This window comes from Anguilla rostrata, chromosome 14 (genome assembly GCF_018555375.3).
Source record: "Anguilla rostrata isolate EN2019 chromosome 14, ASM1855537v3, whole genome shotgun sequence".
Classification (NCBI taxonomy): Eukaryota; Metazoa; Chordata; class Actinopteri; order Anguilliformes; family Anguillidae; genus Anguilla; species Anguilla rostrata.
The window spans coordinates 8,602,016-8,616,986 of record NC_057946.1 but is presented as its reverse complement, the minus strand read 5'-3'; the positions used below and the strand labels follow the sequence as shown (position 1 = coordinate 8,616,986).

Below are 14,971 nucleotides of genomic sequence, written 5' to 3'. Positions count from 1 at the left end.
GTTCACATTAACTGCACCTCTTACAGTGGTCCACAGGCAACCATGCAGTTAGAAGGACTTGGAATTTGTATGCCCCTGGGACATTAGTACTGCTGTTCACAGCATCAGTCAAGTATGTAGCCTGTTTTCCCCAAACACTGACACAGTCATTATAGACTGTGCTCTTCACAGTAGGCAGCACGTAATAGGCCACAGCGTTGCCAAGAGTTTCAGGCAGCCAGATTGTTCCTTTATCATTGTGCAAGTGATTCCTCTAGTCGAATAGGTAGGCTACCTGCAGCCTGCACCAGCTGCACATGAAACAAAAAACAAAAACAAAAAAAGTATAATACTAATGGGTAACCGCAAACCACTTGTGTGAATGGCTGCAAAAAATATATTCCTGGCTGTGTGTGATGTTGCAATTGTGCGACAGATTGCTAAACACTCAGCCGTTAGGAATTTGCTTTTTTAAATTACACAGAACTTTTTTAGATACATAAATATATATATATTTAAAAAATGGTGAAAAATGTTATTTTTTCATATAGGCCTACAAACAAACGTTCAAATGTCATAAATTATTTGAAGGTATACGCCATTCATTTCTCCCATAAGCAGTCAATTTTTTAAATCTACTAGTAGTTCATTGTTTTGATCCCAGAAGTCCTGAAAATGGTAATGAAATCGAAGCGGATGGCGACACCACCTGCGACACAACTTCTAGGCCCATGAAGGCCTACAACTTTTGGTATTTCTGCTTTAATCACTGAACTGTATTGAATGACTTTAATAGTTCATGGGATAAATTCATTCCGAGATGGACAGAACCGGGTTTTTTTAAAGGATATGTTGACGATACTGAAAAAACAGGGGTTTTCTTTAATTCTGTTTTACTGATATATACCATGTTTCAGTGAAGCTACCAGTCAGGCATTATATTTTGTAAGACAAGACCAACACTATAGCCTAACTATTGCCGAGATTTGTATAACAACCAGGCTGCACGGGGAGTTCTTAGCAGGCCCTGTCTTCCAAGTGATCTACTGGTCATCTACTGGTCATTGAGGCACGCATCCACCTGACATACAGTAACCTACCTGAACACCTCAGGCAAGATTTCGGACGAATGAATTTGTATCCGTACGTCACTTCCGTTCCTTCCTCTGGTTTCCATCGTGCCCCCGCGTGTATTCACTCCATGTATGCAGGTCAGTGCGGACCCGTAAAACACAACTTTTCCAGCACTGTTACATCCAACTTGGACGAAGCAAGGTAAATAAGACCTTGATGAAAGATAACGGAAAATAATCGGAACTGTTGACTGAAAGGAAAGGGTAAACCATTCTTGTTTATTGGAAATGACCGGCCTCGGATGACAGGCCACCAGCTGAACTGCTTCTCTTAAGAGGGGCGCAATGTACCTAGCCAGCTATCGGTGTGCGGCTCGCAAGCTGGACTAACGTTAGTTTCATTCATGCTGACAAATGACTGAGTGTGGGCAGTTATGGATCTTTCTGCTTTTTGGATAATATATAACTAGCTAAGCATTACGTTTCTTCCCACATCCAGGAAACGTAATCACTGCACTGTCCTCAATTCACCCTGTCAGGAACTGTTATTAACTGGTAGCCGAGTTGGCTAAATTAACTGACTAACCTGTTAGCTCCGCTTTTCTGGAGCTTGGCAACAACTGAAGTATCTGAGTCAATCGCTGCCTAAACAGCTAACTAGGTAATGCTAGCTAACTGTTACTGTTGTGTCTCACAATTGTTTAGCCAACCAACTTAGCGAATGTTTGCTTGTTAGAGTGTACTAGCTAGCTAAAATAACAAGCTAAGTTAACGTCAGCTAGCGACTTTTGTATGGTTTGCTAGCTGGCTATGTTCAGTGTTGGCTAAATAGCTAGCTATCTACCAACGCAACACAATTGGTATTACGGTTCGCTAACTAGCTAGTTAGCTAACTATTTAACCTATACGGTTGGATGTGCCCCATATATCTAGGAACGCTAACGTAACTAAGTATGGTGAGGACGAGTACGGAATTGTATATTGGAGCCAACAATCAGCTGGCGATATTATTGGTTATAATAACATTTTTAATCTCAAGGTGGACCTGATTTTACTAACGTTAGCTTAACTACGAGGCAGTCGATAATAACAGTTTGACAACAGCATTTTGTTTCGATTCCAGATGAAAGAGACAATTATGAACCAAGAAAAACTTGCCAAACTACAAGCACAAGTCCGCATTGGTGGAAAGGTAAGCATTGTTTTAGTTACAACTATTCTATTAACGTTGAGGCAGTTTGAAATTTGCATATGTGGTGTAAGACATTCAGCTTCGCTTTACATAAATTAAATTTAGCGAAATTATATGATTTGTCTTAAGGAACAGCATATACCCAGTGTCACAGTAAGGGGATCTTCACTCCTTCCTTGGAGATCATTGTGAAATCTCTAAAATCATGTATCTTATCTTCTTTTTGCCTTTTTCAGGGTACAGCACGTAGAAAGAAGAAGGTTGTGCACAGGACAGCAACTGCAGACGACAAGAAGCTTCAGTTTTCTTTGAAGAAACTTGGTGTCAACAACATCTCTGGCATTGAAGAGGTAGCTGCTTATAGTGTTTCTTGTTCTTCTACTGAAATACCAGGAGGGCGTTGACTTTGCCTTACTGACACAATGACACTAAAAAATGATTAAACAAAATTAAACTGAAGAAAATCTCTGTGTTTTAATAAATAATAATAAACAGCCGATTGCTTATTCATGTATGCTTTGCATGCTGCTAATTGGGCAGTATGCAATTCCCTTATCCTTCATTCTTAAATTGCCCTGAAGCACTCATTTTGTGTTTTTGTGATTAATCAATTGCTCATTGTTATGCTACAGGAATATGCATACCTACATTTGGATCTTTGGATCTTAACGTTGCACAAAGCAATGATTTTGTGTTCCTGTAGCATTCAGTTTTAGAAGGTGTTACTTATATTTATGATAGTATACATGTCATAGTCATTTAAGACCATGTTACTGAGCTGTGACCTTCACCAACTACCTGTAGCCCAACAGAAGCCCCTGAAGATTGGCCAATTTTTAACCACGTTCTCTCTTATGACTTAGGTGAACATGTTCACAAACCAGGGAACGGTGATTCACTTCAACAACCCAAAAGTTCAGGCATCTCTGGCTGCGAACACCTTCACCATCACAGGGCACGCCGAGACCAAACAGCTGACAGAGATGCTGCCCAGCATCCTCAACCAACTGGGGGCCGACAGCCTGACCAGCCTCAGGAGACTTGCGGAGGCCCTGCCAAAGCAGCGTAAGTGTAGACGAAGGCTTCGGATCTGCCCTCTGATTGTCTGTTGGAGCTGCATTTTGGGTGATAGGCTGTTCTGAATGAACCGTATAGGTTGGGCTATAATCCCTTACTGAGCTCTTTGACAAAATGGAAAACTGATGTGTTGTACAGGCACCTCCTATTGAACCCAAGGAAAGAATGAGAGCACTTTGATCTAGTGTGAAATAAATTACATGTAACAGTTTTTTACTCCTGGGGGCAGCTGTAACCACATCTGAAAAAGGATACGAAACGTCTTTTAGAAAAATTATCCATCTTGAGTGTGCTTACTTGGCGTTTGGACCAGTTTATATCACAGGGAACATGGTTGCACAACCCTCATGGGATTGTTGGATTTGAAAACCTCTATGCGCTCTTCCAGTCTCTCTTAGATGTATTGAAAGGTTGGAATCTGTTTAGCATGAGTTGCTAAACAGATTCCAACAGCAAAATTGGTGTTTCCTGCAACCTGAGCTGTAATATTTAGTGATGTTACATTGAATACTGACTTCAACTCATACTTAAGATGGCTGCCTGTGCCTTGTGTACAGTCCCAATCTTGAGTTTTCCCCAAAATAAGTGTACTCCATGTTAGCTTTGTCAACTTACTTTTTATGTGATCCGTTTGTGATTTTGTGTAGCTTGCTTCTTTCTGTCTTTAATTTTCTCTGTCTTTAATTCCTGATATAAGTACATAAGTTAGGTCACCATCAATTAGGTCTTAACAATTAAGACTCGCATTAAAGCAGTTAATTTAGCCAACAACCCCAAAACATGTTGCATTACAACAGAAGAGAAATCAGCGTGTGGGACACACCACCATAAACTGTCCCTTCAAGCCTGTGCAAATTGGGATAATTTTGCTTCAAAGTGGTAGATTCTTCCATTACACAATTTCCAAATGTTTGTGTGATGGAAGAAACTCCCATTTTAATCACTAGACAAGGGCTTGAATTTGTTTTTGGAGAGTGGTTTTCTACCGGACGCAGATTAACTTTGATTTTTTTTTTCCTGTAACAGCCGATGATGGAAAGCCATTAGTTGTTGCTGGCGAAGATGATGATGATGAAGTTCCAGGTGAGATGACACTATTCTCTGGTCATTTTGTATATTTAACACCTGTTAGATAGTCCTCATGGTGAACATCAAGCAGTTTTTTGCCCACTCCATCATAGACATTCATGGTTTTAAATGCATGTTATTTTCAGGAAGTACAAACCTAAAGGGTATAATATAAATATTTCATGTAATCTGTGAAATATTTCAGCAGTATATATAATAGTTGCTAAACTGACACTGTAAAGCAAGAACAAAGTCCTTGCAAAGCAGATGACAAAATTCTGCATTCAGAAGCTATTGGGTTATACTAACATTGTCATGAGTTTCTACATTTCTCATTGTTTTCATGTAAATATTCCCAAGTTTGTGATCACTAATGGATGGGCAACTCAATGATTGTGGACCTGGGCGGAATGACTAAAGGGTGTTTTTTTTTTTTTAGCTTACTTTGGCAATGTTGATTGCACCTAGATGCAAACAAAACACATTTTTGAAAGATAAGGATAAATAGTATTCATGTCTTTGTACTGCTGATCTAGGCCTATAGTTCCCTCCACGAGTTATGACATCCCCAATGAAGATGCTGTCACTGCTATTCTTCATATAGGCTAGTTGATTAAACTTGATTTGCTGGGATGTGAGTGCTGGGGGCCTGTGCCCCAGTAGATCTTCAAGTCTAGCAATGCCTCTGGTAGAGGATATCACAAAATGGTTTCCTGATTTGTGGCCAGATATATCCATGTATTTGGTTGAGAAACCTAAAACATATACACCGTAAATAGGACTGCCTAACATTTTCTGTATTTAAATATTTGAGAAAAAGATGCTGTATGAACCAACTCCCTTCCTGCCACACCAGCTTTCATAATAACAAAGTGTCCTACCGTTGCCAAAATGCGCGTGCACGTTTTTGATGACGTAGTCCCTGAACAAGGGTCTATTGTGGCTCCTCTTCTGTAGATATATTATCATAACCTTTGTTAGCCATTTCACTTTTTTTTTTCTCTTGTTTGGAGTATGAAATCCTACGTAAAACAATGCTGTGAGTGCAATGCTAGCAGTGGAAGGCCCACAGTTCAGTGGTTTTCCCACTTCTCTCTGTGGTGACAGGCAAAGTGCTACACACATGAGGTTGCCATTACAATTACTTTATCTCCAGAGGCTCTGCTTTTGTATAGCCTCGCATGGTAACTGTGAAACAGGAGATTTCGGTTTTCACATTAGACATTGTGGGGCTGGTATATGGGGAGGGGGTTTATAATCAGCACCACCATCATCATTAAGTGAGGTTTCTCTCCATAAATCCAGTTCAGACTCCTCAAGTTTGAGTTTCAGTGCCTTGCATTTCCATTTAAACCCAAAAAATACTATTTAGCCAAACGAGCTTAACCAAACAAATATTTCTTTGATCCTTCTTAGTACAATTTGTACAGCTGAAATGTTAAAACTGTGGTTATCATTACTAACAAAATTAGGAAATTAATCCCCTTGTTAAATGAAATGGGAGAGGAGGGATAAATGAACTAACACAACTTGATCTTGTTACAGATAAATGCTTAGAGAATTTTCTAAACCACAATGAGAGGAAGAGAGGTCTGTGAGAGTTCATGGGAAAGATGGCTGTGAATTGGAAGTTCTGACACTACTTTATTTTATTTTTCTTACAGATCTTGTTGAGAATTTTGACGAGGCTTCAAAGGATGAGGCGAACTAAATAAAATCTGGTTCAGATCTGAAATGGGGTTCACAGCTCGTCAGTGGGGATGCACTGTTTTGTATTTGCCACCTTCCTCCATGAACGTTTTTTCAATATACTCTACGGACGGCCATTGGGTGTTTGCAGAATATCTGATACACTTTTGGGGATCCTGCGATTTTGCTGCTATTGCTGCATTGCCAAATATAACCCCCATACAGCCTTACTGAAATAGGCACATCTGGAATATACGTTTACATTTGGCAAGTGCGCATTAAAAAATTATCCAATACTGTTATCTCCAATTCCTTCTCATTCAGATTTTTCAGAGCCATTTAAAATGAGAATTCATTTCAATCAAACAACTTTAAAAATTGCAGTAATTGTTTTTGTGGCCCTTTTTAAGAAATTATATCATTTTGTTCTCATGTTGTTATTGGATCATGAAGTATACGTATCCATGTCTGTGGTTCACCTAAAACAAATATTGGCGATGGTTTGCAAGAACAGTGCGCTCTTACATCCTGATCATTTCCACATTTGACATTAACCATGGAAACCAGCCGCAACGTAAATGGAGATGTATAAATGCATGGTAAAAGGCTTTAGAATACGCATTCAGATTCATATTATGAGCACCAACCTGAAAAGCAGTACTGTTTTATTGCCTAAAGCAGTATAAAGGACAGTAGAAAACGTTCTGTGTACCTTGGTGTTCTGACAAAAACCTAAGTAAATTTTGAGGTCATACCATATGCTGTGCTTCTTAAAAGATGTCTGGAAAGCACGGATTCAAACTCCCTGTTTAACATTTCAGGTTACCTTAGTGTCAACAGCAATGGCACTGGCAAAGCTCAAGTGCTTGTACAGAAGCATGTGGTGTCATGAAAAACCAGAGAGAATCACAAAGCTCTTCAGTGAAAAAACAAAACGGTCCTTATGGATTATATCAAAATGGTTTATAAGCCCAAAAATAACACGCAAGTGGCAATTACATCAAAGTGATGGGAAGCTATAAAACAGACTGGGCGAGCAGCGGACTTCAGTATTCTTCCTTTTACTGATGACAAGAAATGGGGAAAGTATCTTATTGTCCTTGAAAATTCGGATCTTGTGTAAAACCAGCCACAATACTGTTATTCTTTATGTGAATTATTTGGTTTGCCTCGAGGCAAAGTGGGTGAAGTAATCACAAACATTAACCAGGGAAACACAAACTGAAAATGGCACCAGTGTTTTTCCTCACTGTTCATTTGGAAGAAATTTTTATCTAAACAATGTATCTGAAACATGCATTACACAGAGAGAGAAACCTTTTCATGTTTTGGCATGCTTAAAAAAAAGCAATCTCCTCTGGTTTTCTAAACAAGTAACAAAACTAGAGAGGGTTTCATTCACAAATAACCTTATGATGGTTCCTAAATAAATAAATTAAAGTAACTACACTCATAACAACAATGGGAATAAAGCAAAAGAAACCCATCCATGCCGATTACATCACATATATATAACATTATTTTGTTAATGACAGAACAAAAACAACTTCTACCTTTTCTGTGCGGGAATCTTTACAAAAAACCTATGCATCAACGGAAAACTGGTAAACTTTGTGAATGTACTGCTGCACAAAACTTGTGAACACTTAAAAAAAAAATCTAGCTACGAAACAAACTAAAATTATCTATTGGGTTGGTTGTAAATGAAAGAAAAATGACTTCAGGTACATTTGATGCATCTGGAGATGAATTGGCAAAGTAAATAGTCTGTTAGTATCCAAATTGATTTGTGTGCAGTCACATTCATGTGCTGTAGTCACTCTTTAATTCCTTGTAGCAGTTTTAGCAGGTGTGCTTCCATGACCTGTTGAACTAAAGAAACAAGAGAAACAGTATGAGAAATGCTGAATATCTTCCAAATCTCTGATCGAGTGGTCGATAGAATATGGCATCATTACAAAATATATACTGGCTACTTCCATTTGATGAAGAGTGATTAATTTAAAATAGAGGTACTGGAAAAAATAAATATTCCAAAATCCTACTATTCACACAGTACCCTTCAAATAAACATAAGGAATGATGGCTGTAGAAAAATACAGATAATGAGCTATTCTGTATACTCAAAAAGAAAAGTAACATTATATTCCATTATACTAATTACAGTTGCTCAGAGAACATTTAGTTTCAGGAAAAAATATTTTTTATTTCAAAACGGTCACAATTATTCACAATTCCAATAGTTACTCTAAATAAAACCCAACAAACACAAATCTACATTAATATTGGAACTTTTCAAAATTATTCTGTCTGTTGACTTTCACAAGTCAATGGATTGTTACAAACAAATTCAGAATTGTTATTCAAGAAGAGCATTTTCCACATTGAAAATTTTAGTTCAGTACTAGTATTATTTGTTCCTTAAGGTCTTTTTTGTTCATATTTACCATGGGTGTGAATCATTTTGGAGAGCAGTGTATCTGCTTGAAGGTTCTTGGGAACCATAGCTTAACCTAGTGAACACCACATTTCAACAGACCCACCTGAAGGAAAGCAAGAGGGAAAAAAACAAACCTGCTGCCAAGCATTTTTTGGAGATGGTAATCCAGTAAAGAAATATGGAGGTAGTTTACAGCCATTTCAAATGATTAATTCATGACCAAAGCACATCGCCATGGAACACTCTGATGAAGTGCTTCTTTAAGAATCAGAAAACACTTCCATGTTGCTCTTTTCAAGTTCACTGAAAAGATTTTTGATGCAAGCAAAAAAAAAAACAACATCTTATCTGGATGTCAGAATGCAGCAACTGATGTAAACGAGGCTCCGTCCATAACAATCGGACTCCACGGCATATTACATCATGTCTGGGCTCCCTGTATTCTGGCCAGCCAAGTACATTGCTGATCTTTGGCAGGTATCAGAAAACTGACGTGTCTCAAGACTCAAATGAAGGAATCCTTTAGTTTTATTTATTTGAGTAATTTTGTCAAAAACCAGACAGCCGTATCAAATCAGGGGAGTCCAGCCCTGAATTCCTGCCATGAGCATTCAAAAAGTAACTGTCCCAAAACTGATATTATATGAAGCTAATGTGCAGTCCTGGGTCAGCTATTTTCAAAAATTGTATAATTATGGGAGCGTAGTGCCTGCAGTGTAAGATATACTTACCATTCCTGTGGCCCATTGCGACTGCCATGTCCATCGCGTTGAAGCCAGAGTCAGACTCCATGGTGGGATCAGCTCCGCTCTCTGCAGTGGATGGAGTGAAAACCCTGAAAATATCTCTCAAAAGCATGTATCTCCAACGTGGCCAGCATTGAATAAAGTGAATAAATCAACCCAACAGCAAATGTGTCAAACTTCAGAAACACTTCAGGCGAATGAGCTATTCTCAACTCTTAAAAAGGATCAGACAGGATACAAACCGTTTCTTGCTCCCAACTTGACCATACGCCAAGCATTTCTTTTATAAAAAAATGTTCAGATTGAGAGGTGGCCCTGTGCTATTTCGGCTTTTCGTAGAGCAGTAATTCAAAAGCCGTGCAATATAATTGGTGAATATCTACATTTTGGGTGGCCTGCATTTTGGTCAGCTAGATTCAGATGACGGATCCAAAATGAAGAATATTTTATAGAGATAGGATTAAAACACGCCTCTTGTGAGGCTGCAGCTCCCCCTTGTGTCAGTCCTGCACCTGAGCCACCCTCAGACCATGTGCTCACAGTGGAATGCTGAGAGATTTCTGTCAGGGCTGGATACTCCAGAGAAGACTATTCATAGATTTGAAATCTCAACATATCCAACTAGCCACCATTTACACTGTATAACATGTTAAATGCATATTTCAACCAATTGTGGTCTTTCACTGAGAAAATGAACACAATCCACAGTATGGAATTGCATGCAATATTGCCCATTTCAGTTAACAGCCAATTAGTAGCATGTAACATGAGCAGTCAATGATTTTCAATGATTTCAACGATTTTCAGAACAGCTTATGCTTTGGTTTATTAGCAAGTTAGCTATGTTAGCTCCATTGTTATTTGAAAATGGCAGCATGAGGAATTCATCAAGGTAGAGCACCACTTTTCTTGTGGAGGCTTATTTAAAATATGACTGAGCATAGCTCAGGGGCTGCTGTGTGGAAATGTTAGTTCTATATTATAACGTTTACTTTTTCTTTTTTCAGAAAATAAATTATTTTCTCTCTGGGCAAGACATTTTGTAAAGCCTTTCAATCCAGTTTTCAGTAAAGCACGTAAATAATAATAAGTAACTAATTATCAACAAATAATTAACATATAATTAGAATAAACAAGAGAAAATACATCCCTAGTAGAAATAGGTTTGAGGCAATGCTTTTTGGGAGTTAGAGGGTTTCTGGTCCATACCTAGAAGGATTTCCACACAACGGACATGATTTCCGTGAACTGCATACAACAAAGGGGCCCCACCATTCTGAAATACAGAAAGACTGTGTTGAATCTCAGCAATCACTCAGTACGCCACTACATAACCACAATTTGGTTCTGCTGAATGTATATACTATTACCAGCAATAGATCCATGCAAACTGTATATTCCTTGATAATACTTTTATCAAGGCTAAATATAATTTGGACCTCAATTTCTTTCATACATATTATTATCACAAGCTTAAGTCCACAGAGCTATGAACATTTTAAGGGTATAATATCTGAAAAGAAAAACTTCATAGCATAGTAATCAATGAGATGGATAGTGGAATCTTTCACAGGAAGAAATGGTTACCAGCTGAACTCTATTCTACAGGGACTTGCGACTGATGGAAACACAAGAGTACACCTCTTACCCAGTCATACTCATTGACATCCACACCGCAGTCAATGAGCATCTTCACAATGTCGGTATAGCCCTTACTGCAAGCCAGAGACAGAGCACTCTCTCTGCCCTTAGCCAGGAGGTTGGGGTCTGCCCCCTATAGAGAAAAACAAGCAGCACAGAACAAGGACCATTTTTTAATTATGCACGAGTGAAGTATCTGGTGCAAATACAAACTTAACGGCAAACTAGCACAAACTATGCATTTTGAAAACTTGAAAAGCAATGGGGGCAATGAAGAGAGCTCAGAAACAGACATCTCAAAAATGAACAGGTTTACTATATATATACACATGTGAAGGTGCCATTTTTCTCACATTCTGCAGCAGGAACTCCACCACAGCAATCTGCCCGTGTGCAGCAGCCCACATCAGAGGAGTGAACCCTTCCTCATCTTGCAAGTTTATCACAGTCTCTGTTCGGGGACACACAAGCACACATCTCCCAGGCATGGGTTTCAAAGGTATGTGAAACAACTAGTCAGGTGACAGTTGGACAAAGATCTGAATAAACAAGGTTCTAAACTCACCTTGCTCAATCCTGCTTGCCAGAAACACCATTTCCCCTTGAGCGGCCAGTTGATGGATGGAGAGAGCTGAAATGACAGACATACAATACATTTAAAAAATGCATGTTAAAAGCTCCTTTTTCAGTAATAAACGAAGTCCAGGAAAGCCACTGTCAGTGCATTCGAAAGCCCAGACACTCACAGTGCACCAGGAGTGGGGTTGAGGACACTTCATTGCCGCGATGCTTGTTGGTGAGTGTGGTGGACTGTTTAATGGGGGAGAAGTGTTTGGTGGTGGACGGCGTGTATACGTGTCGCACTTGGATGCCTGGTGAAGGAGACGTCTGAATGTTGCACTCCGCTGAGGATAAGGAGGAGAGAAACCTTGTAATTTTACATAAAGCAAACTATCAGACAAACAGATCTAAAGCTTGGTAAGGCAAACATACAATACATGGCCAAAAGTATGCGGACACCCGAACATCACACCCATTTGTGCTTGTTGAACATCTCATAACAAACAATTGGGGCATTAGTATGGACTTGATCCCCCCTTTGCTGCTGTAACAGCCTCCACTCTTCCGAGAAGGCTTTCCACTAGATTTTGCTATGTGCACGAGGGCATTGTCATGCTGAATCTGGAAAGGGTCTTTCCCAAACTGTTGCCATAAAGTTGGAAGCGCACAATTCTCTAGAATGTCATTGTACGCTGTAGCATTAAGATTTCCCTTCACTGGAACTAAGGGGCCTAGCCAAAACCACGAAAAACAGCCCCAGACCATTATTCCTTCTCTACCAAACTTTACAGTTGGAACTATGCTTTGGGGCAGGTAGCATTCTCCTGGAATTTGCCAAACCCAGATTCATCCGTCAGACTGCCAGATAGTGAAGTGTGATTCATCACTCTAGAGAACGTGTTTCCAGTGCTCCAGAGTCCAATGGCGTGGTGCTTTACACCACCTCCAGCCAATGCTCGGCATTGCTCATGGTGATCTTAGGCTTGTGTACAGCTGCTCGGTCATAGAGACCCATTTCATGAAGCTCCAGACGAACATCTGTGTTCTTCAGAGGTAGTTGGCTCGATAGTGGTGTGCACCAGGACTTACCATCTGCTTCGTGCAGTCGTTCTGACTTGCTTACGGCTGAGCTGTTGTGCTCCTAACGTTCCTTTCACAACAGCACTTACGGGCTCGAGCAGGGCAGAAATTTGACCAACTAACTTGTTAGAAAGGTGGCATCCTACGACAGTGTCACGTTGAAATTCACTGAGCTCATCGGTATGACCCATTCTACTGCCAGTGTTTGTCTATGGAGATTGCATGGTTGTATGCTTGATTTTATGCACCTGTTATCAATGGGTGTGGCTGATGTAGCCAAACCCACTAATTCAATAGGGTGCCCACATACTTTTGGCCATGTAGTGTATTTGTGGTGGTGGGAATGAATAGGTGCACGCAATTATTATATAACTGAATCTTGTACAACACAGAACATACAGAATACAATAACAATAATTACAATAATCCAGGTTTAGTCACAAGGAAGTTTAAAAGTTAGATCAATTCCACCAAGCATCTATGTAATATGTATAGATCCTAATATTCCTGGCAGCTAACAGGTGAAAATAACATTACTGGCAAGATGTTACTTTTCATTGTGGACATACCTTTAAACAAGACAGATGCCACCTCCAAATCAGAGTTGACTTGGTCTTGGATGTTCTTGCTGTCCTCCTCATTGAGTGACTTGACAAAGCGGGAGCAGACGTTCATGTCGAAGCGGTTAGGCAGGATGAATTTAATCCCCATGGCAACGTTCTGGGATCCTCCTTCATCCCCACTCACTCCCCCCACTTGATGCTCTGCCTTGATGGCCGCCATGTCTGGCAATACACAGATACCCTCCATCTCCTCAGAGGCCAGTTGGCACTCTGTGCTCCTGTCACCTGCTGAGGCCACATCCATCCCTAATGATTGATACCTCCAGGAGCAAAGGTGAGCTCCTTTCCGATGGCTGTTCACCACAGAGAGGCGTCCATGAAATTCTTTTGGAAATTCCAGTGAAATTCTTCAAAACAAAACGTGGTGTGGTCAGATATGTGTGTGTGTGTATATATATAGTGACGACAAGTTAAATACTCCATAAAAAATTGTCGACACCAAACACCAGAATTTTATCCCCAAACATGTAACTAGTAATTTATCTGACAGGCTAGGAATATCCAATAGCTATATTTGCCAGTAGATTACTTGGTTATTTTACATCTTTCATCTCTGGATGAAAAAGCTAGCTAACATTACACGTTCGTAGTACCACACAACCTGAATGCATTTGGTATATATCTACCTAACGCTAATACTTAGCTAAGATAAGAACCAAGCTCAACAACCAATATTATGAAATATTAGCTAGCAGCGTAACGTTAATTATACTACACTGTTACTGTTAGCTTCATTGTTAATATTACGTTAGCTAGTTACATAGCAAGTCATTTATCAGTTATCTCTCCAGCATTTAACCACTAGTTAGCCAGCCAGCTGACCAAAGCTGAATGTGTCAAAACAAGATGAGTTTCAGACTAAATACCTAGCAAGCTAGCTAAAATTAGATAAACTAGTCTAATGTTAGTCAGCGCCGGTATAGCTACTAATCACAACTATCAAGCGAGCTAGCTATTATGAATATCTAAATCCAGTACAGCTTTTCGACACAGCGTCAGTATAAAGATGCAACTGTACTCACCCGACTGTTGTTCAGTTATGTGAAATGCTATACATTTTCCCCTTGTCTTTTGCTATTTTGAATCCGACTGTCAAGGATTAAAGCTCACTTGCTGTATAAATAAAGTTTATTGAAACATAATAACGTCGTTCGCGAACAATAAAGTATTTGAAAGCGGAAGTGCTTCCCTGCGAAAATGGCTGCGATCGGCTCGTGTATGGGCTCAGAGGCATACAGCGTTAAATGTGATTGTCTATGCTCAGGGGAGCACAACACCAACATAATATCAATAACTAACATGGTAGCTGGCTAACCGTTGTCTGGACAAACTTTAAAATGCGAATTTGTATTCAAGGAAGATGTTAGGGTGTGTCATTTCCTAAAAATAAACTTTACATGTCATAACCAAAGCAGAGAAGTAACGCAACCACGCAAGGAAAACAATTTATTATCGATGGTTGTGCTGAAAATGTGTCTTTAACGTTGACATTTAGGATACAGATTTAAAAGCAGTTACCAACAGAAAACAGTGATGCAAGTTAATTTAGGTGATTATTTTAATTCTTCAAACTGTTGAAGTTAGGGACAGATGTTGATGGAATCCTGGTAAGGCATAAGTATAGCCGTGGGGTTGCCATGCGCTATATTTTTACGCAAAGCCTCTTGTATAATAATCTGTAATGCTACATTCATTTTGGCTTTGGTTTCTCCTCCACTGGTTAATGCTGGACGGGAAGTTCTTAGTGGAAGCACATGTGGTTGTGGGTTTTGTTGATTTATCATTTAGAATAGAGAGATTTT

General features: G+C 39.5%; 2 protein-coding genes across 6 annotated transcripts; one reads left to right on the top strand and one right to left on the bottom strand.

The window, feature by feature from the left end:
• The first annotated feature begins 1,045 nt into the window (after positions 1-1,045).
• btf3 (basic transcription factor 3) lies at positions 1,046-6,374 on the top strand. Of its 4 annotated transcripts, none has more exons than XM_064307587.1 (6): positions 1,046-1,190; positions 2,176-2,244; positions 2,481-2,594; positions 3,108-3,309; positions 4,348-4,404; positions 6,054-6,374. In XM_064307587.1, exons 1-6 carry the CDS (start codon positions 1,185-1,187, stop codon positions 6,098-6,100), a joined length of 495 nt encoding a protein of 164 aa, XP_064163657.1. In that variant the 5' UTR covers positions 1,046-1,184; the 3' UTR covers positions 6,101-6,374. The 4 variants fall into 4 exon arrangements, with proteins under 4 accessions (XP_064163657.1, XP_064163658.1, XP_064163659.1 ...); XM_064307588.1 differs by having other exon boundaries at positions 1,102-1,254; XM_064307589.1 differs by lacking the exon at positions 1,046-1,190 and adding an exon at positions 1,293-1,316.
• Positions 6,375-7,019: 645 nt separating this feature from the next.
• ankra2 (ankyrin repeat, family A (RFXANK-like), 2) lies at positions 7,020-14,359 on the bottom strand. 2 transcript variants are annotated; one of them, XM_064307585.1, is made up of 9 exons: positions 14,192-14,354; positions 13,116-13,516; positions 11,652-11,810; positions 11,471-11,536; positions 11,259-11,356; positions 10,913-11,038; positions 10,474-10,540; positions 9,250-9,330; positions 7,020-7,950 (listed from the first exon to the last, which is right to left on the bottom strand). In XM_064307585.1, the coding sequence occupies exons 2-9, from the start codon at positions 13,411-13,413 to the stop codon at positions 7,895-7,897; spliced, it is 951 nt and encodes a 316-aa protein (XP_064163655.1). In that variant the 5' UTR covers positions 13,414-13,516; positions 14,192-14,354; the 3' UTR covers positions 7,020-7,894. The 2 variants fall into 2 exon arrangements, with proteins under 2 accessions (XP_064163655.1, XP_064163656.1); XM_064307586.1 differs by lacking the exon at positions 7,020-7,950 and adding an exon at positions 8,110-8,621 and having other exon boundaries at positions 14,192-14,359.
• Between the last annotated feature and the right edge of the window lie 612 nt (positions 14,360-14,971).

Bases quoted from the DNA above. Each gene is read 5' to 3' on its own strand.
- ankra2 (XM_064307585.1), bottom strand. From the start codon at position 13,413: ATGGATGTGGCCTCAGCAGGTGACAGGAGCACAGAGTGCCAACTGGCC. The intron at 11,811-13,115 runs GTATGTCCACAA...CCTTATCCTCAG, and splicing joins GGCATCTGTCTTGTTTAAAG to CGGAGTGCAACATTCAGACG. The intron at 11,039-11,258 runs GTGAGAAAAATG...TTTTCTCTATAG, and splicing joins TGGAGTTCCTGCTGCAGAAT to GGGGCAGACCCCAACCTCCT.
- btf3 (XM_064307587.1), top strand. The intron at 2,595-3,107 runs GTAGCTGCTTAT...CTTATGACTTAG, and splicing joins ACATCTCTGGCATTGAAGAG to GTGAACATGTTCACAAACCA. The intron at 3,310-4,347 runs GTAAGTGTAGAC...TTCCTGTAACAG, and splicing joins GGAGGCCCTGCCAAAGCAGC to CCGATGATGGAAAGCCATTA.